This window comes from Gopherus evgoodei, chromosome 23, assembly GCF_007399415.2.
Source record: "Gopherus evgoodei ecotype Sinaloan lineage chromosome 23, rGopEvg1_v1.p, whole genome shotgun sequence".
In the NCBI taxonomy this organism is placed as follows: domain Eukaryota; kingdom Metazoa; phylum Chordata; order Testudines; family Testudinidae; genus Gopherus; species Gopherus evgoodei.
In genome coordinates, this window is record NC_044344.1 from 3,923,193 (window position 1) to 3,948,996 (window position 25,804).

The 25,804-nt window shown below is 61.6% G+C and overlaps 1 protein-coding gene across 1 annotated transcript; it reads left to right on the forward strand.

Moving 5' to 3' along the window:
* Positions 1-1,617: 1,617 nt before the first annotated feature.
* Positions 1,618-23,948, forward strand: STAC2 (SH3 and cysteine rich domain 2). Its single transcript, XM_030541306.1, has 11 exons — positions 1,618-2,011; positions 13,140-13,446; positions 14,270-14,367; positions 14,781-14,865; positions 15,389-15,501; positions 15,892-15,955; positions 16,080-16,141; positions 17,372-17,469; positions 17,903-17,954; positions 20,547-20,684; positions 22,239-23,948. The coding sequence occupies exons 1-11, from the start codon at positions 1,922-1,924 to the stop codon at positions 22,341-22,343; spliced, it is 1,212 nt and encodes a 403-aa protein (XP_030397166.1). The 5' UTR covers positions 1,618-1,921; the 3' UTR covers positions 22,344-23,948.
* The last annotated feature ends 1,856 nt before the right edge of the window (positions 23,949-25,804 follow it).

Consider the following 25,804-nt stretch of genomic DNA (forward strand, 5'->3'; position numbering starts at 1 on the left):
CCCCCCTCCCCTCAGCCCATTGTACTATGCTGTGAAGCAGTGGTTGGGGGAAATCCCTTCCTTCCCCCCTGCCAAACCTCTGTGTGGATCAGCTAACCCCAAAATGACCCAGACCTCCCTCTTGTCTTCAAAACCCAGCTACAACATGTCAGCCTGGGGCCTTGTGAATTCTGCCCACTTGGATGGCAACTTGGGCTGGGTGCTAGAGCCCATGTGGGGGGGGGGGAGTTTTCTCAGCCTGGCTCTATCACTGAGGCACAAATTGCTGGGGGAGGAGGGGCAGCTATTGCCACTGTCCGTTGGGCAGCTCCCTTCCACCCCCTTTGTCCCTCAGCTGACCCTGTGGGGAATATGGGGCCGGTGATGCTGAGGGAGGTGAGCGCCCGGATCAGGGAAGGAAGCTCTCTGGGATGCTGGCCTGAAAGACAAAGCAGCAGAAGACAAGCGGGCTGGCTCCAGCCAGCGTCTGGCTAGGTTAATATGCTGAGGCATGCTCAGTGGCTCACGCATGAGTAAAGATGGTGGGTAGCTGAGTAGGCCCAAGAATAGCTGGGGTGAAATCATCAGCAGCCTGATGCCACTGGCTTGAGCGAGAGAAGCATGTGGCCGGGGAGGGTGGGGGTGGGTGGAGAGCGAACGATGGGAAGAAGCCAGGAAAATCTGCTCGCGCTGAGCAGCCTTGTGCTCTGCACCGTACAGGACCCTGCTCCCCGCCAGTCCCCCCATCAATCCAGCGGCTGCAGGTGCACACGGCAGCTGAGAACCTGACCGTGAGCTCATTGTTTGCCTGTGTGAGCAGATGTCTGGGAGCTGGGCCTAGCGGGCAGCAGGCTGGGTGGGAGGGGGAGCTGATGCGTGGCAGCATGCCAGAGAGGACCAGCGAGTGGGGCGCAGCGGGGAATGGGTCTTATTCTCGGGGGGGCTGAAGGAAAACCACCCACCCGCAGGGGGATGTTAGCCTCACTGACAGCAGGCAGCAAGGAAAATTCCACCTTAAAAAAGGGAAAATACTTCCACATACCCCCCCCCCGCTGCCACACACAGACACACAGACACACACAAATCCACCCTACATGAAGGATCCCGCTTTGCAGCCTTTGCACCATTCCGCTGTGCAAGGCTGGGAGATTCCAGCCGTGCGGGGCTGCAGGAGGACCCAAGAGCATCGTGGCTGAGGGGAGATGGCGGGAGGAGCGGCAAACCCCCCAAAACACCACCTGATCCCACAGAAGATACTGCCCCCCCCCCCGGGGAGCAGGGGCACTGGGACTATTTGTATGGGAGGGATGGGGTGCTGAGAGCCACTGAAGCCCAAACTGTAACCCCTGGATATGATGGAAACCGCTTCAAGCCAGGGGGTGCGGCACCACCTTCGCCCCCAGGGCTGCTCTAACACCGACCAGCACCCACGGTGCCCGAGTAACTTCTGAGCGAGGCTGGGGCCGGGGCGCGGAGGGACCGCTCCGCCCCCTGCCGGGCAGCCAATGGGCAGGAGGCAATCGGCCCCCTCATTAGCATAGCCAAAGAACGAGCGAGGTTAATAAACTTCTCGTAAAGCGAAGGGGGCGGAGCCAGGCAGCCTCCTAAATCAAACGTGTGTCCCCCACGGTGCGCTCGGGCACTCCGCATCCAGCGCCGAGCAGCCTGGCTGGGTCCCAGAGTGGGCTCGGGCTCGGGCTCGGTGGGTGCCTGGAACAAGCCAGGGGCCGGGATTTGCTACGCGTCTGGGGGGAGGATTTATTGTAATCGAGTTAATAAAAGGGGCGATCAAGGAATTCGATTTCCAAGTGTGGACAGGGCGAGCCGGGGCTGCCTTCCCCCCCAGGAGCACCCAGGCGGGTTTTTATTCTTTTTCTGAAAACCAGAGAGGTCGGAGGGGGATCTTCCCCCGCCCCCATCTTGACCTATTTGCACCAGCATCATGACGGAGCTAACCGAAAAGGAGAATGACCCCCAAAACCCAGATGCTCAGCGGTCCCCGGGCACCATCTCCAGCCTCCACGAAACGAAGGTAACTCTCCGACCCATAGACCGGGGGGCACGTATGTCCCCACCCCCCTTTTAAAACATTCACTTGAAGTCCCAGCCCCCTCCCCCCCGCAACGTGTCATCGCGTCTTGAAAGGGAGGGGGTCAATGCATCCCCCCCAGCTCGATTTCCAAATGATGGATCCCCAGTGTCACGCTGCCCCAGTTCAGTCGCTGACTGCCCGGGTTGGGTGGTTTGGCTTGCTGGGGTCAGCCGCCACCAGCCGGTTGTGGGGATGAGCCGCCCTTTTCTGGGGCTCTGGGTGGCTTTCCCTGGCCAGATGTGAGCGCAACCTTGGAATTGGGCTGAACCCCCCCGCCCCCGGTTGTGCAACCCAAGGGCCAAGCAAATCAGATAAAAGCCGAGGAGGGCTGGCTGATTTCCTTCCCCCCCCCCCTCCGCTTGCTGCATAATTTGGCTTAAACTCTTGCTGGGGGTGGGGAGGAGATTGTTTTGCTTAAAATACAACTGGGTTGTAAAAACTGCCGGGCGTCCAGGCTGGAGCCTGGATTCTCTCCTGACCTCAGCGATTTAAAAGGCAAATGGGATTTAAATAGAAAACAGCTGGGACTGCTCTGGTGTTTGTGGTTCTCTGCTTTCCCCTGGCTAGGGTGACCAGATGTTCCGATTTTATAGGGACAGTCCCAATTTTGGGGTATTTTTCTTATGCAGGCTCCTATTACCCACCCACTCCCCGTCCCGATTGTTCATATTTGCTGTCTGGTCACCCTACCCCTGGATCATATGTGGGCGGGTGGGTGCATGGGAGAGGGGATGTCTCGCGTGGCACGGGGGGTGCCACACATTTGAGGCTGGCGGGGGTGAGGCAGGGGTCCAAAGGGTTGCTGCGGTTTAGCATGGGGATGTCTGGGATGAGGCCATGTAGCTCCGTGCGTATCTGCACCAATGTCACTTGTTCTCCCACCAGCTTAATTGCAGGCTTTGTTGGCATCATCTGTGCATGTTGAGCAGCCGGAGCAGAGAGGCGGGAGCCCCTTCCTTCACTTGCAATCAGAAGCGGTTTGGGGGGAAAGATGAGAACGAATTCAGCGGGAGATTTAAATGTGGGAGTTTGGGGTTCACACAGCTTCAAATCAAATCAATTCAAGCAAATACAGCAGCAAGGCGAGACCTGGAGCACAAACTGGGCCTCCGGATTCCCAATCTGATCCTCTTTATACCCCCCCAGTTTTGCTTGACATAACTCCTGGGAGTTCAGTGGAGTTCCCTGGGGGTAATACTGGAGTAGTGTAATGGTGGGCTGACCCCTAGGGCTTACATCTGAGCTGCAGGGGGAAAGGGGGGTGCAGATTTTACAATGGCCCTGAGCTAGGGGAGCCCCAGGGCCGCCCTGGCATGAGCAGAGGATTGTAATGGGGAAAAGTTCAGAGGGTGATTTGTTTATTTTGCTCTCGCACTGGTATAAATCAGGAGTAGCTGCACTGATGCCAGTGGAGTGGCTCTGGTTTTGCACCAGTGTAAATGCAAACAGAATCAGGCCTCGTTTCCCTTTAGCAAAAGGTGCTGTCAGCAGCTTTGGTGTGTCACCGATCCGTGGAGTAGCTGCAGGTTACGCTCGGCCTTGGAATCACGTCGGAGTAAAATGGATCGCGTGTGGTTGTGACTCGTAAGGGAGGCTGGGCGCACAGCCTAGAGGCAGTGGGTTTGGGAGGGAGGCTGGGCGTACAGTCCAGAGGCGGTGGGTTTTGTGGCGGGCAGAGACAGACTCTAGAGCATAATTTTCATCTCTCAACACAGCAAAATCAGGGTTGTGACGAGATCAGATGCCACAGAGATGGGTGCATTGTTTGCATGGGGCAGGTGGATTCTGGAGCATTAACCTGGGGACTCCCCAGCACCATGGGGGTGGGAGGCAGGGAAGGGGGGCGTGGGTGCAGAATCCCAGCAGGTCTAGTTACTACAGCAATGCTCCGTGGCGGATGAGGGGGTGAGGTCACCCCACTGCCCAGCAGGGGACTCGCAAATAAATGCCGGATTAGTGCTGAATAAATTCCAGCCCCCTACACCTTCAGCCTGGCATTGAATGGTGACCAACATGGGGGAGCTGCCCTGGGGGATCGGTTTTGCGATACCCTGAGGGGCTGCAGTGCTGATGCCCCATGCTGTGTTGTGCATAGAGCAGGGAATGGGGGGTGCGGGGGAGACACAATACTAAGGCCGGATCTGGGGAAGCCTGGCTCAGTGCAGTGGTGGGAACCCCAGGAAACTGACGCCACAGTCCCATTGACTTTGTCCCGGCCTTTCCTCCAAGGAGGTGGGGGAGAGGGGGAGGGGAGGAGGGCCAAGGGATCCATTGGGATGGGGGGCTGGCAGGAAGTGGGCCCTCACCCCAGTGTAAATCCAGAGTAACCCCCTCCCCTGCCTTGGACCCCGATGTAAGTAGGAGCAGAGTTTTGCCAAAGGAGGATGAATGGGAAGAGGATCCAGGAATCTGGAGGCCAGTCGGGATGAGTCTGTGGGAGGGGGCCGGATGGGGGTGGTTAGAGGCCCCAGCAGAGACCCCTGGCACTTTCCTTGGGGGCTGCTGGGCTTCCCCTCCCTCAAAGGGCCGAGTGCCTCCATGGGAGTCTGATGAACTGGACTCAAGGGGCCTTGAAATTCCCACCCCTTGTCCCCAGGATCTCGCCAGCTGGGCATCTGCCTGCGCCCCCCTGCACCCGCTCCCAGGTCTGCTACAGCCCTAGGGCCTTACCCTTCCTTGAGGCCAGGACTCCTCCAGGCTGCTGATCAGCTCACACAATAGCTGATCAGTCCTGGGATCTCCACCCTGATTGTCTCTCCCTTTTCAAACCTTGGATCTCCCCAGGGACCCAGCCAGGGGGAGTGGGGGAGCTTCTGCAGCTACTGCAGAAGGGGCAGATGAGAGCAGGGTGTGGCAAGGAGCCGGTTGGGCCTTGGGCCTGCTGACCCCTGGGGGCGGGCGGGGGAGATTTCTGTAGCTTATCCCACTGCAGGGAAAGGGGGTTGGAGCTGCCAAATAAACTTTCCTGCCACTCAAATTCATTCTCCATTTAAAAACCTGTCTGTTGGCTTATAAAGATTGGACCAGCTGCCAGGTAGAATCCTCTGCTCCTTTCCCTGACCCACTTCAGAGCAGACACGGCTGTGCACGTAGGCATCTTGGGCAGCCTTCCGGCACCTCGGAGCAGCCTGGCAGCATGTTTGGGGAATCCACGGGCCCTATCTCCTGCCACCCCACCCCACCTGCAGCCAGAGCACAGAGCAGACACAAAGGCTGCCAGGTCCTTTCGCCACTCGCTCTGTGCTGGTATGGGGAGCGTGGGGAACCTGTGGCCATGTGCGGACGTGGGGCAGCGAGGCCCCTGGGTCATGGTGGGGAATCAGGCTCAGGGCAGTAGGAATTGGGCCCCGAAATCAGGAAGGCCCGGTGATGAGGGAGGATTTCAATCAGAACTCTCAGTTGTGCACTGCGGACTCAGCAGCTTTTAGCTAGTGCCCTCTGCCCTGCCTGTGCCCTGTGCTCTGCAGAACGACGGGCACCCCTTGGCGAAATCTCTGCCCACGTCCCCCCCTCCTAGGAGCGGGGTCTGCAGCTCGATGGGTGTGACCGTCTCCCCTCGTAGTTACGGCCTCCTTGGCGTGGTGGGTCTGTGGCCTGAGGCTCCTGTGGCCAATCCCCCCGCAGGGGTATGGTGCCTGGCCACAGCGCATTCCAGGATCCCTGGAGGGTGAGGCTTGCAAATTCCCCCAGCAGCCCCCGGAGCTCTGTGCCCCACGGAGGAGCAGGGCAATGGGAGAGGGAGTGAGTGCCCAATGGGCGGGATAGAGGGAAGGTGATATTGCCAGAGCCCTGTCATGGGAGTGGGCAGTGCAGTGGGATTGGGATCCTGGCAGGACGGGGGGAAGAGAAGGCGATTGACACTAGAGAGGGGCAGGGCCAGGATCGGCCTCTTGGGGCCCCCTGATACCTCGGCCTCAGGATCCCCTGGGGCTTTCTCTGGTGCTGGTTCTGACCCACATCAAACCTGGCAGCAAAGCTCAGCGGCTGGAAGGGGCCTGATCCTTCCCCTCTCCCTTTCCCACGGCTGCCAGCTGCTCCTGCCCTGCAGTGGGTGAATTTGCCCCAGGATGGATTGATTAACCCTCTTTGATCCAGGTGGTAAATGTCATGATGCAAAATCCGGTGCCCTGGTTCTGAGAGCTGGCACACGGTGAGGCACGACGGGGCATCCACCCCCTCCGCTGAGCTGAGGTAGCATGCCAGGAGGGCTGCCCTGGTTCACGCTCCTCTGGAGGAACTGGGGCTTTGTGGTGGAGGGGGAACGACGTGATGCAGCAAGTCACATCAGTCGCAGTGCTCAAGAAGGGACCCAATCTGCAAAGCTGGCAGCAGGAACTGGGTTTTGAATATCTCCTGATGTTTGGATCTGGGGTTTTTAGTCCATTCTGGGGTTGGGTGCCCAGCTGTGGAGTTTGGATCCAGGGCAGGGGGTCTGATCCTGGCCTCGTCTGGGCCAGGGCGGAGGGCTGTCTGGGGCCGGATCTTGGCCTTGCAGCGCATCCAATGCCCCAGAAATGAGCAGAGCCGCCTGGAGACAGTAGGCCACGGAGAGCTGCCATTATGGATTTTGAGGGTTAAGGGCTATTCCCCTGCCTCCCCACTACCCCTGGCTAGCCAAGAATCCAGTTAATATCTCACCATCATGCAGCACTGGTTGGCTTGGGCAGCTCCCTCTGCTGGCTGCCCCAGCAACTGCAGCCAACTCCTACATCCTCCCCGCCCAATGGGTTCCTCTTTCAGCTCCAGGGGCCACTGGCTCGAGTCCCGCTGGCACCTGGCTGTCTGGAGAACCGTGGGGTGGGTTGGGTGACGCCAGATCTCTCAGAGGAGGAGTGTTCCCCTCACACCGGGGTACGGCGGCATCAGGGCTCATTGGCCCCCTCGAGTGGCAGGTTTGTGTGTCTGCGCCTCCCGCCAGCTCCCGCAGTAACACCTCATGCACCAAGGGCTGGGGTCAGCCCCTGCAAGGGGCACGTGCCAGGCGTGGGGGGTGGTTTTGTTTCAGGAGGGGAGAGGTTTTGGGAAGGCGTTTGAGGGGGCAGCGTTCTGGGCTCATCCCGTCTCCGAACTGCAGCACCTGCTGCCTTTTCCTCCACTCTGTGCAGCGGCATCTAGGGCAGATTAAAAATAGAGCTCGGGGTAGGGCCGGGTGTCAGCGAATATCGGGCTTTATAGCTCAGGGGAGTGGCTGAGGGATAAAAGCGAGAGCTGTGGATGGCTCCTGGCCCTTCCCTCCCTGCCACGGCCTCGGGAATCTCTCTCGCATCCTCAGATGGCTGCTTTGATTCTGGCTTTGCCAGCTTTTTCTGAGCATCCAATTAAAGGGGCATGGGTGGGCGAGGGAGGGATCACCTGGGTGGGGGTCTGTGTCCTCACTGTCATTTACTATCCTCCCCGAAACACCCACCTTCCCAGCCTGGCACCTATGAGGACAGCCCGACATGAAACAGCCCAGCAGTCAGAAGCAACCCTACAATAAACACAGCAGGGAACTGTGCCTAGCCCTCACCAGCAACCTACAATAACAAACCACCCCGCGACCCTGGCACAGTGCCCCCCCTCCAATCGCAGCCCTAGGGCTCGCTGGAGACTTACCCCCAACCCCTAAAGCACAGGCCAGTTCTGGGGGCGACCCAGCGCTGAGGGTGGGGGAGCTGGGATTGGAATGGACGCAGGGAGATTTCACTGCCCAGAGGCAGAGAAGCTGGGGGGAGTTGCAGACAAGCAGCCAGCTGTAGACACCCACATGTCCACGCAGATGTTAGGCGATTAAAGAAAGACTCTGGGGATTAGGGTTTTAACTGGGGAGGGACGGGGGGGAGGGACGGCAGATCAGTTTAGTGCTACTGAAAGAGTGAAATTGGCCAGTCACCTGGGAGTGTAGGGGAGTGACTGGCTAACCCCTCTGCCCCCCTCTCCCCACACCTGCTCTCTCAACCTTGTCCCCCTATAGCTCTGCTGGTGCCCCTCAATCCCGACTTGCCACCCCTGATATCTCAGCCCTGCCCCCACAAGCTCTGCTGATGCCTTCTCAATCCCGACCTGCAAGGGAAGTCGGGGGACTTTGGAAAGTGGGGGCAAATCCTGACTGGTGAGCTGCTCTTCCCTTTCCATATGGGTGGAAATTGTCCTTTCATCAGTGCCGGCCCCTTACAGACGCAGCCCTGGAGCTTCTGGGGCTGCTCCAAGAGGGGGCACAGGGTGGCGGGATGGGTGGTTGGGTGGGTGGATCTAGGATCCAGGCTGTGTGGGGAGATCCGGGCTGGGATAGATGGTCTCTGATGGAGACTGGGGGGTGGGGATGTGGAGTAGGTGCGGTGCGCAGGGGGTGGAATCCTGCTTGGGTGCCCATGACCGGCTGCTGGGCGGGTGGAAATGAGCTGGACTCCAGCGGGGTGTGTTCACGCCAACTGTGGATCCAGTCCATGGACCCATCAAACAGGCAGACCCCAAAGGAGAGCAGGAAGGGGGGTTGCATGAGGTTTGGGATGGAGTGGCATCAGCAGAGCCTGGGGTTGGGGTGGCAGGAGGCTTTCACTCCTCCCCTCCCCAGGCTGGCATCTTCCCCCACTCCAGTCTAATTAAGATCTCTCGACAAGTCCCTGTGCTCATGGTTAATCACCTTTTGTTCCCCGAGGAGGGACCGGGATGCCAGCCAAGCAGCATGCCATTATCCTGCCTGAGAGCATCCTCCCAGGCACCCTGCCCGCTGCTGCCAACGCCCCCCTGAGTTGGGACTGGGTCTGTCTGGAGATAGTGATGGAGTGGACCCTCAGGCCTGCCCACCCGCCTCCCATGGGCTGGCAGGGCCCTCTGACTCAGCTGGCGCACAGGCCACCTGCCCACCCCAACTGCTTTGCCCCCCGGGGAGGAGGAGGGAGATGGATCGCGCTGGAGCACAGAGCTCCAGCTAGCAGAGAGGGAGGGAGATGAGGAGAGTGGGAGAGTCAATGCAAGGGAAAGAGAGACCACCCCCATTTCAGCCAAGAGCTGCCCCCTGCCTTGTGCCCTTGCGGAGCTCCTGATCTGTCCCCAAAGCATATTGCCCTGGGGGGAGGGGTGTCCCTGCTCTCCCCCGGCATCCTGAAATCTCTCAGCGTGTGAGCCCCGCCAGGAAGTACCCCAGGGTTGAGGGGGCTGGGAGTGCTGGGTGACCAGGGTTGGGGGGTGAGCATTTCTGCCGGTGCAGAGGGTCTTTGTATGGCTGTGATGTGGAGGGGACTCAGCCCTAGGCCAGGAGTCTATACCAGCGGCTCTGTATGTACTCCCAGCGCCTTCCATTTCCCCCTTCCCACCCATGCCAGGGGCTCTGTCTGCCCCCCCCCATACTAGAAACCTCCCATCTCCCCCCCCCCGCAGGGGCCCTTTATGCATGCCCCCAATCTCCCCCCCCCCATGTGCCCCATTATGATTTGGGGGAGGGCCCGGGGTAAATCATTCAGGGTGTCAGCTCTTGCTAGACTCTTGGGAGGATGAGCTGAGCTGAGGTGTGTAACAAGGCATTAACAGCATCCTCAGCCAGTTCTTTGAGCTCCAGACAACCGCAGAGGTGCTTGTGTCTGTGCTCAACAGGCGGCAGGAGCTCCATGTGTCCCCCACGGTCCCCCTTTCGGTTTTCTTCTGTCCCTCCAAAATCAGCAGAGGTCTGGCCACAGATGCCTAGAACATTGCCTGCGATTTTGGAATTGATCAGACGCAGCGGTCAAGAACTAGTGTGTGGCAGACGAAGAAATGCCATCAACTGAGTACATGGCCCTGAAAACTCAGCCGATTGTTCCCATCTGCATGCTGGATTTTGTGCCTCCCCCCACTGCCCCCCAGGGTACGAGGCATGTCTCGTCTGTCCATTCCCAAGGGTGCCTTGCAAAGGTCCTCACTTGTCTCATGGATGGGGAAACTGAGGCACTGAGTAGGGGAAGGGACTTGCTCCAGATCCCCAGCAAAACAGCCATGGAGCTGGGACGTGAACCCAGAAGTCCTGCTGTCCTTTGCCTTGTTTTGACCAGGTGACGCAGCCCCTTATGTGGCTCTGGTGGCCATGGGAAGTGAGAGGGGACCCTCCCTCGCACAGCTGAGATTCGGTGAGCCGGGCTGGGTACTCTGGAATAGCCCAGAAATTGTGGCTGTGCCAGGTTAGCCTGGTGGCTCCCCTTCCCCCTGGGCATCCTGCGATCCTCGCACCTTCCTGTCCCAAAACCTGGCCCCACAGCTCCTTTGCAGTGGTGGTCACTGGCCTCCCCCTTATTCCCAGTGCGATTCCCCCACTGAGCCAAGCACCCTGCCCTGCAGCCCCATGCTGGCCAGGGTGGGCAGAGAACAGCCCTGGGCCTGCCTCTGGGGGGTGACGGGCGCTGGGACCCCCTGGCCCAAAGATCCCTGCTGCAGCACCCACGCACACAGCCTTGGAGCCCCAGCACCTCCTCTGCAGCAGCCCCAGGGTCCCTGGGTGGCACGGCGGTGGGAGCAGGCGTGGCCGAGGCAGACGTGGGCTCTGGCATCCAGGGGGGCCATTGCAGCAGGGCTGCGGGGACTGTGCCAGACCTTGAATAAATGAAGGACAAGAGATCGCTCCGAGCCAGTGGCAGGATGGATCTGGGTGCCAGGCTCATTCAAAGCTGATCTGAAACCTCAGCCCCAGCGAGGGTTATTTCATGTCGCCCTTGCTTCAGCCACTGTGGCTGTGTCTGGCTTGTTATCCTGTGGCAGCAGGATAGGAAAGGGCCTGTCTATTATATTGAACTGGCAGTTGTGTCTGAACCCCCAGTAACCCCCGCTTGACAGGATCAGCACTGCTCAACTGTGTGTCACGAGCCCTGTACTGGCAGCAGCTCATGGGGATTCCCCCTTAGCTCAAATGGTGCAGGGCTTGGCTCATGGAGGGGTCTCCACCGACACAGTATGCAGCAAGGCAACAGCATGACCCAGATCTGCACCGACAGTGACGTGATGCCCCATGTGGCGCCTGCCTTGGGGTACAGCTGGGGGTTCAAAGCAGGTGCGGTTAGCCTGCGATGTCTGTGCTGTCACACAGATGGGGAAAGCAAGGCAGGGAGGGACGGTCCCACAGGGCTAGAGCGTGTGCTATTCATGCTGGCTGTTCCTTGGGCGGGAGTCCTGATTCCCAGTCCTGCCCCTCCCGCCTCGCTGGCTGCTTGCACCCCAGATCCCATGATGCTGCGGGCGAGCGGGTGATCTCCACACTGGGTCCCTTGATCCCCATTCAGACAGGGCCTGGGGGAGTGAGGGCTCAGCCAGGACCAGAACAACTGAATTCCCACCAGGCTTCCAGGCGATTAGTTCCGGAGCTGTGGCCTCAGCTGGCTGCCGGCAGCCCCAGGCTCTGTGTGTGTGTCAGGTCCTGTCCGTGGCTAATCGCCTTGTGCTTGGTGTCTCTCCCGGTTTATTATCTCATGGGTTGGGGACCCATGTGCCACGTGCAGCGGCATGGAGCCCACCACATGTTCCACCTCCCTGCCCCGGAGCAGCCTCCAGGACAGACATGCTGGGGAGAGACAGGAGACTTGGGGCCTGTATCCCTGTGGAAAGAGCAGTCACTGGGCTGGGGAGATCCTGCACCCCAAAGCATGTGGTGGGGGGGAATGAGGCTGTCATAGTGGGGTTGGGAAGAGGCAGATGGGAAAGGGAGGAGCCATGGATGTGGGTGTGGCCACAGGAAGTGGGTGTGGCCATGGGCAGTGGGCGTGGCTAAGGCATGGAGGTGTGGCCATGGGCAGTGGGTGTGGCTAAGGGGAGAAGGTGGAGCTATGAGTGATAATATTAGTGGCCCAGTGACCCAAAGGGTTTTAACCCTTGGTTGAGATGAAAAAGGGAGGAGCAGTAGAAGTGATGGGGGTGTGGCTATGGGATGGGGGTTGGAACTAGGGGTGGGAGTGGGGCTGTCGGTGGGATTGCCTTATCCCTGGCAGGTGCAGCTGCTCTCCTAAAGGTTCAAAGCTGGATCCGGCTCTGCACCTGCCTCCACTCCCAGAGAGGCGAGAGCCCCAGCCGAATCTGGGGTGGGAAATGCATGGGGCTGAGTCCCTGGCCTGCTCTGGGGTGCAGGAAGTGCTGAGATCCTGGCTGGCCCGTGGGCAGATGCTGGGGCAGGGGGTCCCTGCAGCCCTACGTAGATCAGGCTGTACCTCGCGAGCAGGGGGCTGAGCGGGACAGGATGGGGTAGGGGATGGGAACTGAGGGGTAGAAGTCGGGGAGGCAGGACCTGCTAACCCATTCCTCTGTGGAGGGGGGAAGGGAGAGGCCTTTGCAATGAAGGGAGGGCCGGCTCCTCCCCAACATCACCAAATGGGGTTTCTTTTGCCCCCCTTCCCGCCCCTGCCTTCACGCTGCCTCTGCAGGGGAGGGGGATTAACAGATTCAACAAAAACATCTCCAAACCCAGATTACGGCTGGGGGGGGGCAGATTCCAGGCCAGAGAGCAGGATTCAGAGCCATGGCTGGTGGTCTGTGTCCCCCTCCCTCTCCTGGGGTTACTGGATCAGTAGCTCAGAGAGGTTGGGGAGGGGGGACTCTGTGCAGTCCTGGTGGGCTCCATGGCCTGGTGCCTGAGGCTGGCACATCTCCCCCCCCCCCCGCCTATTTGCCTCAGCACAAGAACCCCCCCAGGATGAGAGGGGAGCTTGGCCTTCATGCCCATTTACTCCCCAGCCAACAAGGGGGGCGACTGGCACCAGCTGTGGTGCTGTGGGTGCCTGGGCTGGGACAGAGACACCCCCCGACCGTGCTGCTGTCCCCAGCTGTCAGATGGGCTGGGGCCTGCATGTGGGGAGGCTCCATGGCCCATTTCCAGCCCCCCCGCCCCAACTGCTCCAGGCCATTCACGGCCTTGAGCGTTTACCAGCTGGGCAGCGACGCCCCTGGGGCCTGTTCCTGGGGGACCCTGGCAGGATGCAGCCTGGGAGGGGGGGTCACAGAGAGAGGGAGCTGGGCTGAGATGCTGGGCTTAGGGTAGAGGGTGGGGTAGGGGGCAGCAGTCAGAGCCCCCGTGCCTGGTGCTGCTCCTCCCGTGACGCTCCTCGGGTCTCTGCTCTGCTCCCCCTCATCTCCCCAGATGCAGAGGCTGAAGCGCTCTCTGTCCCTCAAGACCATCCTGCGTAGCAAGAGCGTGGAGAACTTCTTCCTGCGATCCAACAGCGAGCTCAAACTCCCCTGCGAGGTGCTGCTCAGCCCCCCGACACCCTTGCCGCCCCCGTCCCCCCCGCCGATGCCCACCGAGGCTGTCCTGCCCCGGGCCGAGCACTCGCCCATCGCCTGCCATCGGGCCCTGGCGCCCCTCAAGCCCATGCGAACGCACAGCTTCCAGGAGCACGTCTTCAGGAAGCACAACCCGTGTGAGATGTGCCACCAGCTCATCGTAGGTGGGTGCCGCGGGGACCCTGTTCCCAGGGCAGGCGAACTAACCCAGGGATGTGCTGCTACTTCGGCCTCTGCCGATGTCCCCGATCTCAGCCCGCAGCCCCCTGCTTTCCCAGCCTGGGCACCCCCGTCCCCACCCAGCTCTGCCTCCACCCCTCAATCCAAGCTTGCAGCCCCCTGCTTTCCCAGCCTGTGCACCCCCATCCAGCACCGCCCCTCGATCCCAGCCCTCAGCCTCCTGCTTTCCCAGCCTGCGCACCCCCATCCCCCTCCAGCACCGCCCCTCGATCCCAGCCCGCAGCCCCCTGCTTTCCCAGCCTGGGCACCCCCGTCCCCACCCAGCTCTGCCTCCACCCCTCAATCCAAGCCTGCAGCCCCCTGCTTTCCCAGCCTGTGCACCCCCATCCCCATCCAGCACCGCCCCTCGATCCCAGCCTGCAGCCCCCTGCTTTCCCAGCCTGGGCACCCCCATTCCCATCCAGATCTGCTGATGCCCCTCAATCCTGCCCTGAAGCCCTCCTGCTATTTCAGCTCCAAGCTTCATTCCTCTCCCTCCTTGAGCTTGCAGAGGGGGTGCCCTCTGGGTGGGGCTGTTTCTGACGTCCCCCTTCCCCCCCACACAATGTACAAAGGACTCTGATCCTGCCCTTTCCTTCCTGGGTCTCACCTCCAAGGTCTGGCTCTGCTCCAAATCCTGGTTGCTCTCATGCCTCTCCCACAGTGAGACCCCATGAGGGATTTTCTAAATCCTTCCCCTGCCCCATCCTCACCCCCCAGGCTGGGGCCTCTCTCACCCACCACCTGTGTGTGCTTGGTGTATTGCAGGCAATTCGAAGCAAGGCCTGCGGTGTAAAACGTGCAAGGTTAGCGTGCACCTGTGGTGCTCGGAGGAGGTCTCGCACCAGCAGTGTCCTGGCAAGACGGTAAGCATCCGCCGAGCTGGTCCCCGGGGGAGCAACATCACCCTCCTCTGTCCCTGGCGGGATGATAGGTGGGGGCACGCAACTGCCCTCTGCTGGCCGGAACATCACACACACGTGCGCATCTCCAGACCTGGAACGCTGCCACCCCCTGCTGGCAAGGACGGGGGTGCTGGGAGCCCAAGTTCTGACTTCTAGTCGAACTGTCGCCCCCATGTGCCTGGTTGTATCTGTCTGGCCCCTCGGGGGGTGGGGGGAAATGAGGCTGGTCTGGAGGTGCCTCTGAGTCTGGGCTACCACAGCAGTGGGGTGGAGGGTGCCCCACTGGCTATGGGGCCACAGGCAGACCGAGGGGCTTGTCCGCCACCCCCAGTCACTGTTACATTTCTCTCCCTCTTTCCTTCCTCTCCTGCCAGGCCACCTCCTTCCGGCGCAACTTCAGCTCCCCCCTCCTGGTGCAGGACCATCAGCAGAGCAGCTCCAAGGAGTCACCCCCTGCAGGTGAGACCCCCCCCCCAGCCCTGTCCCACTGGAGTTGTTGGGGTGAGGAGGGATCCTGAGCCATATGAATCCTCAGGTTCCCTTTAATCAGGATCTACCAAATGCCAGCTGCAGCAGGGGGGTGTGACTGGCCCTGGGGAGGGGTCTCTGTGGGTGATGCTGGAGCAGTAGGGCAGACCCCAGGGATGTTCTTGGGCTACTGATCCCTTCGGGGGGGAAGGGAGGGGGGATTACAGCAAGGGTGATCAGATAGCAAAGATAAAAAATTGGGATGGGGGTGGAGGGGTAATAGGCACCTATAGAAGACAAAGCCCCAAATATTGGAACTGCCCCTATAAAATCGGGACATCTGGTCACCCTAATTACAGCGCTTGCAAGGAGAGAGGGTTAAGGGGATCCTAGGGCCTCCAGCGTTAAGCCTCACCCCTTATGTAGCAAGCTCCTCCCCCTGGTGCAGGGTCTCCCAGCACATGGTTGGGTTACAGGCTGGCTTGGCATCCCTGACCCTCCCCTGTCTCTGCAGGCCCCAGCGGGAGGGTGGATCCCATCTACGAGACACTGCGCTACGGCACCTCGCTGGCCCACCTGAACCGCTCCAGCTTCAGCAGCACCTCGGAGTCACCCACCAGGAGCCTGGTACGTGCCAGGGCAGGATGGGGGCACCGAGCCCCCATACGGCACCACTGGGCAGCACAGACGAAGCCAGAGAGAGACACAGGGTCTGTCTGCGCCCAGCAGCCTCCAGAGAGAATCTGCCTCGGCCCTTGTTCCAGCCCATCCTGACCCAGCCCTGGTAGATCATCCCAGTCCCCATCTCAGGCCCGGGTCGCAAGCCCAGCCATGAGATTGGGGTGGGCGAGGGAGACATGCATTCGGCTGGACCCTCTAGAGGAGGGTGGGGACGGCATTCGGGAATGGGAGATTCCTGAGGGAGAGGGGTGCAGCTGGCACTGGGGAGGAGCGGGGGCAGCGCTGGAACAGCCCATCCAGTCTCCACCCAACCCCTGGTGTCTCCATCTTCCCTAGAATGAGAAGGACGAGGCCGGGGAGGATGCAGATGGCAGCGCGGAGGAGAGCCACAGTGACAGCGGTAAGCGTGGGGAGGGTATGGGGCGGGGGGCTGCTGTCCCTTTAATAGAGCCCCCGCCCGGCTCCCCCACTCCACGGCCCTGGCCAGGGGGGCCCACGGGGCTGATTGTCTCCCTTTCTCTCAGTGTTCACAGCCCCCCCTGAGGGCGAAGGTCCCAGCTCAGAGGAGAAGAGTCCTGAGCAGCAGGTGAGCTGCGCCCCATGTCCCCCCACAGCTAACCCTGGCTACCTTCCCCCACAGTCGCTCCCCAGGCACCTCCGCTTCCCCGAGCTGGCTCCTATGTCCCTGCCGCCCCGTCTCACATCCTCCCGCCGCCCCGAGCTGGCTCCCGTGTCCCCGCTGCCCCGAGCTGGCTCCCGTGTCCACACCGCCCCATCCCACGTCCTCCCGCCACCCCGAGCTGGCTCCCGTGTCCCCGCCGCTCCGTCCCACGTCCTCCTGCTGCCCCGAGCTGGCTCCCGTATCCTCGTCGCCCCGTCCCACGTCCTCCCGCCACCCTGAGCTGGCTCCTGTGTCCCCGCTGCCCCGAGCTGGCTCCCGTGTCCCCGCCGCCCCATCCCACGTCCTCCCGCCGCCCCGAGCTGGCTCCTGTGTCCCCGCCGCTCCGTCCCACGTCCTCCCGCTGCCCCGAGCTGGCTCCGGTGTTGCTAAAGACCCCACCTAAAGCCCGCCAGCTGCATGGAGCTGCCCCCCAGACACCACCCCAGGGCCACGGCTGGCTCCTTCCCCTGACTCTGAGTCGGCTCTGCTCCTGTTCCTTGCAGCCCTGACTCCTTCCACTTGCCCCTGGGGTGGGGATCCCCTGGTTCCTTGAGGTGCCTTTGGACTCCAAAGGATGCCCCGACAAGCTTCCTGCCCCAGGGCATGGGGGTGGGGATTGGGATGGAGCACGGGCCCTAGGCAATGGGGCTGGAGTGCACAGGTGTAGGCAATGGGTATGGGGCATAGGAGGCCGCGGGCAATGGGGTGAGAGGCCGCGGGCGATGGGGTGAGTGGCCACGGGCATGGGCCCTGGGCGATGGGATGAGTGGCCGCGGCTGATGGAGTGAGTGGGCGTGGGCCATGGGGTGGGGCCCATGGGACATGGGCGATTGGGTGAGTGGCAATGGGCACGGGCCGTGGGCGATGGGGTGAGTGGCTGTGGGTGATGGGGAGATGGGCGTGGGCCATGGGGTGAGTGGCCGTGGGTGATGGGGTGAGTGGCGATAGGATGAGTGGCCATGGGCGATGGGGTGAGCAGCCGTGGGCGATGGGGTGAGTGGCGATGGGCGTGGGCCATGGGCCATGGGGTGAGCGGCCGTGGGTGATGGGGTGAGTGGCGATGGGCGCGGGCCATGGGGAGCATGAGTCCAGCTCGGGCCTGTCCCTGGCTGGCTGTGACTCTGGGCTTGGGGCCCTCGCTCTCCGTCGCTGCAGGCTGCCGGGGGCTCCTTGCGGAAGGACGTCTCCCCCATGTACTCCTACGTGGCTCTCTACAAGTTCCTGCCCCAGGAGCACAACGACCTGCCCTTGCAGTAAGTGCCCGTCCCCTAGGGGGCAGCCATGAGCACGGGGGCAGAACGCGCTGGCAGAGGTTCTTGCGAGGCAGGTGTGTTCGAGCCAGGGGGTGGGGGGCTGCCCTGAATCCCCGTGGGGCAGCCCTAGGAGGGAGCTGTGGGCAGGTGTTGGCCCCTCACTGACTTTGAATGGGCTAGCGGGAGCAGTCGGGGGGTGGGCCAGGCCGATGCACCAGGGTCTCTTGGCTCCAGGCCCAGCACAGTGAAACCCACCCTGGCTGCCCTGGGGGTGGTGCTGGTAGGGCACCCCTGGCCATGGGGCAGAGAGTAGGGGGCAGCTGTCTCCTCCCCAGCTGCCCTGTGGTGGGTAGTGATGCCGGTGACGGGAGGCTGTACGGGGCTGGCCTATCCCCCCCACACACACCCTGTCCCCATATCTCTGTCCCCCCAGACCCGGAGACAGGATCATGCTGGTCGATGACTCCAATGAAGACTGGTGGAAGGTTAGTGAGAGCGCCTGGGGGCTGTGGGGAGGGTGTGGGGGTCAGGAGGGGATGGGGTGGGGGGTTGGGGAAGGTGTGGAGGTTGGGAGGGTGTGGGGGTCAGGAGGGGATGGGGTGGGGGTCGGGGAGGGTGCAAAGGGCTGGGGGACAGCAGGGGGCTGGGCAGGGAGGGCTCAGGGGTTTCTGGGGTCTTGGAGAAAAAGGCCAGAGATTTCAAAGAGGGGCCCCCCAAGGCCACATCAGCCCCCCCCAGCAACTTCCTGCCCCGCCCCACCCCCCTGGCTGGCCCCGCGGGGGTCAGGGCTCCCATATTTACTGCAGCAGTGAGGAGGGGCTGGGAAGGAAATAAATGGGGCCATAAACCTATCTCAGAAGCCAGCCAGCGAGATGCTGCTGCAGGCACCTGGGGGGGGAGAGCAGGCTGCAACAGCCTCACATGCAGGCCCCCATGCACAGGGTGGAGGGGCAGATTGAGTGGGGAGGGCGTGGGGGGAGGGAAAGACAGGGGGGTGTGGTGCGGAGATGGAGGGGCAGATCGAGCAGGGGGCTGGGAGTTGGGGGGGAGGAGGGAAGGGCAGATCGAGCAGGGGTGGGGAAGGTGGAGGGGCAGATCGAGCAGGGGGGCTGGGAGTGGGGGGGAGAAGGGAGGGGAAGATCAAGCAGGGGTGGGGAAGGTGGAGGGGCAGATTGAGCAGGGGGGCTGGGAGTGGGGGGGAGGAGGGAAGGGCAGATCGAGCAGGGGTGGAGGGGCAGATCAAGCAGGGGGGCTGGGCGTGGGCGGGAGAGGCAGATCGGGGGGCGGAAGGAAGGGTTAACTCAGGACATGGTGACTGGGAACTGGGGTCTACACCCCCTTCACACTGGAGTTGCCTCCTGGACTCGGCTGGGGTCCCCGCCCCCTGGGCTTCACTGGCGACCCCCCATCCTGGGTGGGATCCCCCACATCGCCCTGGCAGGGCGCGTCCCCCCTGCTGTGCCACGTCCTCGGAGCAGGTGGGCAGGTGCCCGGCTCCACACACCGGGCGCAGGTCGGGCGGCCTCTCCCGGTTGCCATGGGGACGGACCCCCCCAGCTGACGTGGCGGCTCTGAGAGTGTGGGTGCGAGACACGCGGCTGGGCCTGGCGGCCTGCCAGCAGGGTGGGGTCGGGGGCAAACCCCATGGGCTTCAGCCGGGTGCGCTGCTTTCCTGCCCTTCCGCACCGGGCACGGCCGCCCCTCCAGCCCACGGGGCATGTTAACGGGTTACTGCGGGGGCAGGTGTCGGGCAGTGCCGTGTGTGTGTGTGAGAGAGATGGGCAGTGCTGTGTGTGTGTGTGTGCGTGTGTGTGCACGTGATGGGCAGTGCCATGTGTGTGCGTGTGACGGGCAGTGCTGTGTGTGTGTGTATGTGTGTGCGTGCACGTGATGGGCAGTGCCATGTGTGTGTGTGTGATGGGCAGCGCGCTCTGTGTGTGTGTGTGTGTGTGTGTGTGTGCGTGACGGGCAGTACTGTGTGTGTGTGTGTGCACGTGATGGGCAGTGCCGTGTGTGTGTGCGTGACGGGCAGTACTGTGTGTCTATGTGTGTGTGTGTGAGAGATGGGCAGTGCTGTGTGTGTGTGTGTGTGCGTGTGTGTGCACATGATGGGCAGTGCCGTGTGTGTGTGCGCGACGGGCAGTGCTGTGTGTGTGTGTATGTGTGTGCGTGCACGTGATGGGCAGTGCCGTGTGTGTGTGTGATGGGCAGCGCGCTCTCGTGTGTGTGTGTGTGTGTGTGTGTGTGTGTGTGTGCACGTGATGGGCAGTGCCGTGTGTGTGTGAGAGATGGGCAGTGCTGTGTGTGTGTGTGTGTGAGAGAGATGGGCAGTGCTGTGTGTGTGTGTGTGTGTGTGAGATGGGCAGTGCTCTGTGTGTGTGTGTGTGAGATGGGCAGTGCCGTGTGTGTGTGTGTGTGATGGGCAGCGCGCTGTGTGTGTGTGTGTGTGCGCGTGATAGGCGGCGCTTTGTGTGTGTGTGTGTGTGTGTGAGGCGCTGCTGTTTGTGTTGGCTGGCACTAGTGTTGCGGTGTGTGTGTGAGATGCAGCTGAACTCTCCCAGGTGATGGAGCCACAGTCTAACAACGCCCCCATTTGCCCCCCACCTGGGAAGCTCCTTCTCTGGCGCCTGCCCTCTGCATTCCCCCCCCCTGCCCCGCCCAGCTCCTCCTCCCCTGGTTAAACTGGCCACGTCCCCCTTGGCGGGTGATGCCAAGAGGGACCCGCCAGCGCGACCAGCCGATGGGAGGGGGGGGTAATCGGCCATGGAGTTGCTAACCGTGAGGGTGGGGTCCCAGCCTGGCTGGGAATTGCAGCTCAAAGCAATACCAGCTGGAGCCCTGCCCCATAGGGGCACCGACCCATCCACCCCCCTGGCTCCCTGCTCTGAGCCCAGCCCAGCCAGAAGCTGCCATCATCTTGGGGCTCTGCGGTGGTTGGCACCCGCATGCCACCAGCTCGCTGGCCGTCGGCCCTGTGCCCAGCGCAGGGGTCTCCACGTGGCGGAGCAGCAGGGGTCCGGTTGGCAGGCTCAGTCCGGGGGGGCCGTCGACCTCACGGCCCCAACTTGCCATTGCAGGGCAAGATCGGCGACCGGGTGGGCTTCTTCCCGGCCAACTTTGTGCAGAGAGTGCGCCCGGGCGAGAGCGTCTGGAGGTGCTGCCGGCCCTTCTACGGCAACAAGGAGCAGGGACAGATGAGCCTCAAGGAGAGCCAGGTATGGGGGGGGAGGTCTGGCCTGGCTGGGGGGCAGAGCAGGGGAGGTCTCGGCCGGGCAGTCTGTGCTGGCAGAAGGGGCTGGGCTGCAGAATAAGGAAGGGGGGCTGTGCCGGGGGGAGTCTATGAAGGGGGACAGAGTGGGGTGGGGGTGTCTGTGCTGAGGGTATTGGGGGGTCTGTACTGGGGGGACAGAACAGGACAGGGGGGTCTGTGTTGGGGGGGCTGATAGGTCCCTGCTGGGGGGCAGAGTGGTGGGGATCTGTGCGGTGGGGGGTGTAGGACCTGTGCTGCAAGGATGCAGGTGACCCCAGTGGGGAGGCCAGCAACGTGCTTACATGTCCCCAAGGTCAGTGGGTCTAGTCTCGCCACACACACACACACACACACACACACACACACACACACACACACACACACACACACACACCGGGGCGCTGGCGCTCGAAGGAGGCTGCTGTGAATCCTGGACCGTGACTCTCCATGTGCTCCAGCCCCTCCAGCTTCTGTGGCTGCACGAGCGGTCGCCCTGCCTCTTCTCCGGGGGTAATGCCTGCTCAGATGCACACGGGGCTCACAGTGTTTGGGCTGGAGACTTCGCCGAGAACTGCCGGGCGGGACAGACCCTTTGGACCGAGCCCTGGGCTGCAATCCAGCTCCATGGCAGCTTCCCAGCTGATCTGCTGTGGTGGGGGGCTGCAGCGGGGCTGAACTCCAAGCCCACAGGGCTCTTCCAGGCCCGACTGCTGGGACACTAATAAGGATCCTGATCCCTTCCCCTGTCTGGAAAGGGGCTGCCCCCTCCCTCCGGTCAAGGGCCGAGTGGGCATTCAGAACAGCTTGCTAGGGGGACATTCCTGTCTCTGCCCAGCGCCCGCAGCCCAGGGGATGGGCGATAGCCCAAAGCAGGATGTTTGCTGGGCTTTGAGAGCAGCAGCCTCGACCCTGCTGGCTTCGTGTCTAAAGCTGTTACTTGGCAGTGGGGTCCTGGGCTTTGGTGGCACAAACTCGCCCGCGCTCAGCTCTTCGCTGGCGTCAGCCGCCTGCTCGCTCCGTTGCTGCAATGAATGAGTCAATCTCGCCAGGCCGGGGTGGGCGAGGGACAGAGAGAAAGTGTGTGTGCGGGGGGAGTGTTCAAAAGACAGCTCAGAGCATTTCTTCTAGCAGATTCGCTTTATTGTGGTGCCTTCCTCCATTTACACCGCTGAGCGCGAGAGCGGAATTGGGCCCCGGTTACTCCGTTTCTCCCCCTGGCATCTGACTGTAACACCCGCCCCTGGGACCTGAACTCCCGCCCTGCGGAGCTCAGAACATCAATTAGCCTTTATAGCTTGATCTAAGGACCAGCCCTTGCTGCTGGCTCCTGATCTCTGGATCAGGCACAGATGGGTGGGGGCGGAGGAGGCTGCATGCTATGGACCAGCAGTGTACGTGGGCCCTGATCTGGCTCTGGCATGTGTCGAGTGTGTCCTGTTCTCAGCTGGCTTGTGCTGGATGCCTGGGTCCTGCTGGTGTCATGCCTGACACGCTCTCTCCTTCTCTCTCCCCCCCTCAGATCTGCGTTGGCGTGGGGAAAAGCAAGGAGAATGAGGGCTTCCTCAAGGTGACCAGTGGCAAGAAACGAGGCCTGGTGCCCGCCGATGCCCTGACGGAGATCTGAAGGGAGCAATTGAGTCGACTGACCCTCTTTCTCCTGGCAGTGGGGACGGGGCCTCTGTAGCCTGCCCCAGCCCAGCACTCACTAACCTGCCCCTCACCACTTCCCTGTGCTAGGAGCACCTTGGCTAATATAGTTTCTGCACTGGACTCTGAGGGGTTTCTTCTGAGGGTGACTACTCCCAGGCTGGCACCAATGCCATCCTCTCTGCCATCTTGTTGACCAGCAGAGGACAGAAGCAGGTGGGGGATTAATTCCCACCCTCCTGTCTAGGCTGAGCCTGCCTGATCCTCCCCCCTCCGGCTTTGTTTTTGTAGCAGGGGTGACGGATTCCCCAGCAGCATGTGTGTCATTAGCCCCGCAGTGCAGCAAGTGGCAGGAGATTCCCCCAGCTGCATCTAACCCTTCGCCCTATCCCTTTCTCCGTCTTTTCCCTGGTGGGCAGCACTCCCCAGACTGAGCCATGAGCCGGCTACAAGACAACTCCAGATCTAGCCGGCCGGGATGCCGCAGGGAGAGGGCCTCAATTGCCCCCCGGCTCCCGATAGGAGGACACTGCTGCCCATGCCATCCCGCATGCATAGAATCTGTGGAAATCCAAAGGCTCCTAGCTGGCCTTGTGGCTTGGAGGAGCATGTAGACTGCGTGTAGCGTGTCTGTCTGTCTGTGTGTGTCTCCATGTGTTAGTTTAATTGTGGGACCTCTTGGAAACCACGTGAGTTTGTCCTTTAACCACTCAGGGCCGGAATCGTCCATGTCAAAGCAAAGGGGCAGGCCTGTGTTTTCTGTGGGACCGAGGGGGGGTGCGGAGGAGGGTTTTCTCATGATTCAGCTCTGCCTCCCTGGAGGTTTCTTCGGCACTGGTGGCTCCTCCATGGACTCATTTACCCAACCTCAGGAATCTTCGGCCAGATCCACGGGAGACTCAAAGCGCGAGAGACCCATCCCTCTCTCCAGGGGGTTCCCTGCCCATCCAGGGTCCTTGCCGGCTCCTCCTCCCTCCCCCATGGGCTTTGCCATCCCTGCCCCTTGGTGGGCTGGGAACACCGTCACCCATTTCCCTGGACCAATGCCAGTCTCCGCTCTGTACTCCCCCCTTTAGTGCAGCCCCCCACCCCCCGGATCATCTCTGCAGCCCCCTCCCCAGGTGGGTCGACAGCCCGGCCTCACACTCCCCCTGGCTCTGTCTGGTTGTCATTGGAGCACCGAGGTGGGGCATTACAGAGCACGGGCATGGGGCAAAGCTTGTCTCCTGGGCGGGGTGACCCCTTCCCCAACTTGGGGCCATTCAGCGCTAGATTGCTGGGGAAGGGTTCCCAGGCACCGATTCCAGGCAGATCCCTGGGATTCCCTCCCTCCTGGCGCCCTGCGGGGCCACCTCCTCGGCAAGGTCCCCCTGGCACCAGCCACGACCCCCCCCAATGTGCACACACAATCACTGCAGCCTGACGGGGGGATTGGGGCAAAGCGGCCCCACTCCCGGGTCAACTCACCTAAGCAATAATGTCTGGCAACGGTCCGGACCCAGCAGCACGGTGCATCACCTGTACATAGAGGTTGCATAAGAGCTCAGCCAGCGGCCTGCCCCACCTCCTTCCACATTAAATGTTTCTGTGTCACATTCCCAGCCGTGTTGGGTGGTTTGTCTCTGGGCCGGTGAGGATGACTTGCTGCAAAGGGACCCCCCCTCTGCTCTGTCAACCCATGAGCTTGGGATCTGCCCTTTGCCCACCTATGGCATCTGAGACCCCTCAGACACCCTCCCCTCACCAGGACACCCAGGCTGGGTGGGGAAGCTGAGGCATGGAGCGGCAAGACGGACTTGGATGGCCGTTAGAGCTGGGAACGGTCATTGCGGCTGGCTTGCCTTGCCTGAGAGCGTCGGCCTTCGGAATAGAACCCAGGAGTCCTGGTTTCTAGTCTCCTAGTCTAACGACAAAGCAATACACCTTCCTAGCCCCCGGAAAAGATGGATTTTTTCCTGCTTTAATCACTGTACCAGGCTTTTTCCTGGAGGTGGGCCTAGAACCCAGGAGGCCTGGCTCCCAGCACCCTGCTATAGCCACTAGCTCACATGCCCCTCAGAGTGTCCCATGCTCCTGTTCTAACCACTAGACTATACTGTTGCCCAGGTCCTATGCGACAAGCACCTGGGACCTGGCCTGTCTGCGCCCCCAGACTCACGCACAGGTTGTTTGCTGTTAGCTCAGCGCTACAGGGCTGGGATGATGCAGGCAGGTGCTGTGCTAATTCCCCCCAAGTACTGATTGATGCGCCTCTGCCTGCCCCCGCCCCACCATCATCCCAGACCCTCCACACCAGCCAGTCCCATCCTGGGTGCCTGGTGCTAAGAACCTGCCCAGTTGCTGGCCCCAGGGAAGCTGCTGGGCTGGCACCCTCCTTCTGCAGCATCACGGCCTTGTTCCCGCAGGATGCCTGGGTTTTTTCCCAGTCCCCGGATGGGAATGTGGGGGCAGGGTTAAGGTACAGGCTGGGTTCTAGACCCACAGCTTGATAGGGAGTGGGATTTAGGGGGTTAGGACAAGGGGTTTAGGCGTCAGGACTCCTGGGCTCTGATCCTGGCTCCCTGGGTGATCTTGGCCAAGCCTTGCTGTGGCGTGGGGAAGCTGCAGGGGCCCAGGCACGAATGAGGTTGGCCCCGCTGCTTTGCCCCAGCATGATGGAAGGATTACAAAACAGCCCCCACGATGTCTCTGCCTTGGCAGTGACTGGGCTGGGGGCTATAGAGTTGGCTCAGGCCTGGGTCCATCAACGAGGCTTTGCATGAGGCCGAATGCCAGGGTGTCGCCCAGCAAGGCGCTGCGTGCATCCTAATAACCCGCTGCACTTCCATAGCAGGCACGTTAAGCCAGAGCATTGTCCCCATTTTACAGCTGAGGAAACTCAGGCAGGGAAGGGTCCCCTAATTTGCTCCACAGCAAAAAAAGTAGCCAAGCTAGGAATAAAACCCAGGAGTCCTGGCAAGCAGGTGCCTGCTTTAGTCCCTATCTAGCTCATATGGCCTCTATTACCCTGAACACCTCACACACTTTAATGCCGCACTGCTGGGAGGCAGGACAGGGCTAGTATCTCCTTCATACAGATGGGAAACTGAGGCACAGAGAAGATAAGCGACTTGGCCAAGGTCATACAGAGAGTCTGTGGCAGAGCAGGGACTTGACCCTGTGTCCTAGGCTAGTCCTCTAAACACTAGGCCCACACCCCTCCTGGAGCTGCCCCTAGACCCCAGGAGGCCTGAGTTCCAGTCACCTGCTCTAAACACAGATCCTGGGGTGGGTGTGGGGCCCTGGGCTGTGGGGATGGGTGAGGGGCAGGGGTGGGGTGGTGGTCCTTGGATGGGGCCCAGGAGCGCGGCTCAGCCAGGAAGGAACTGAACTCCTAACAAAGCCACGCCAGGAAAGGGATAACGAGGCAGGCGGCTGGTGTCAGACGAGCGATGACTT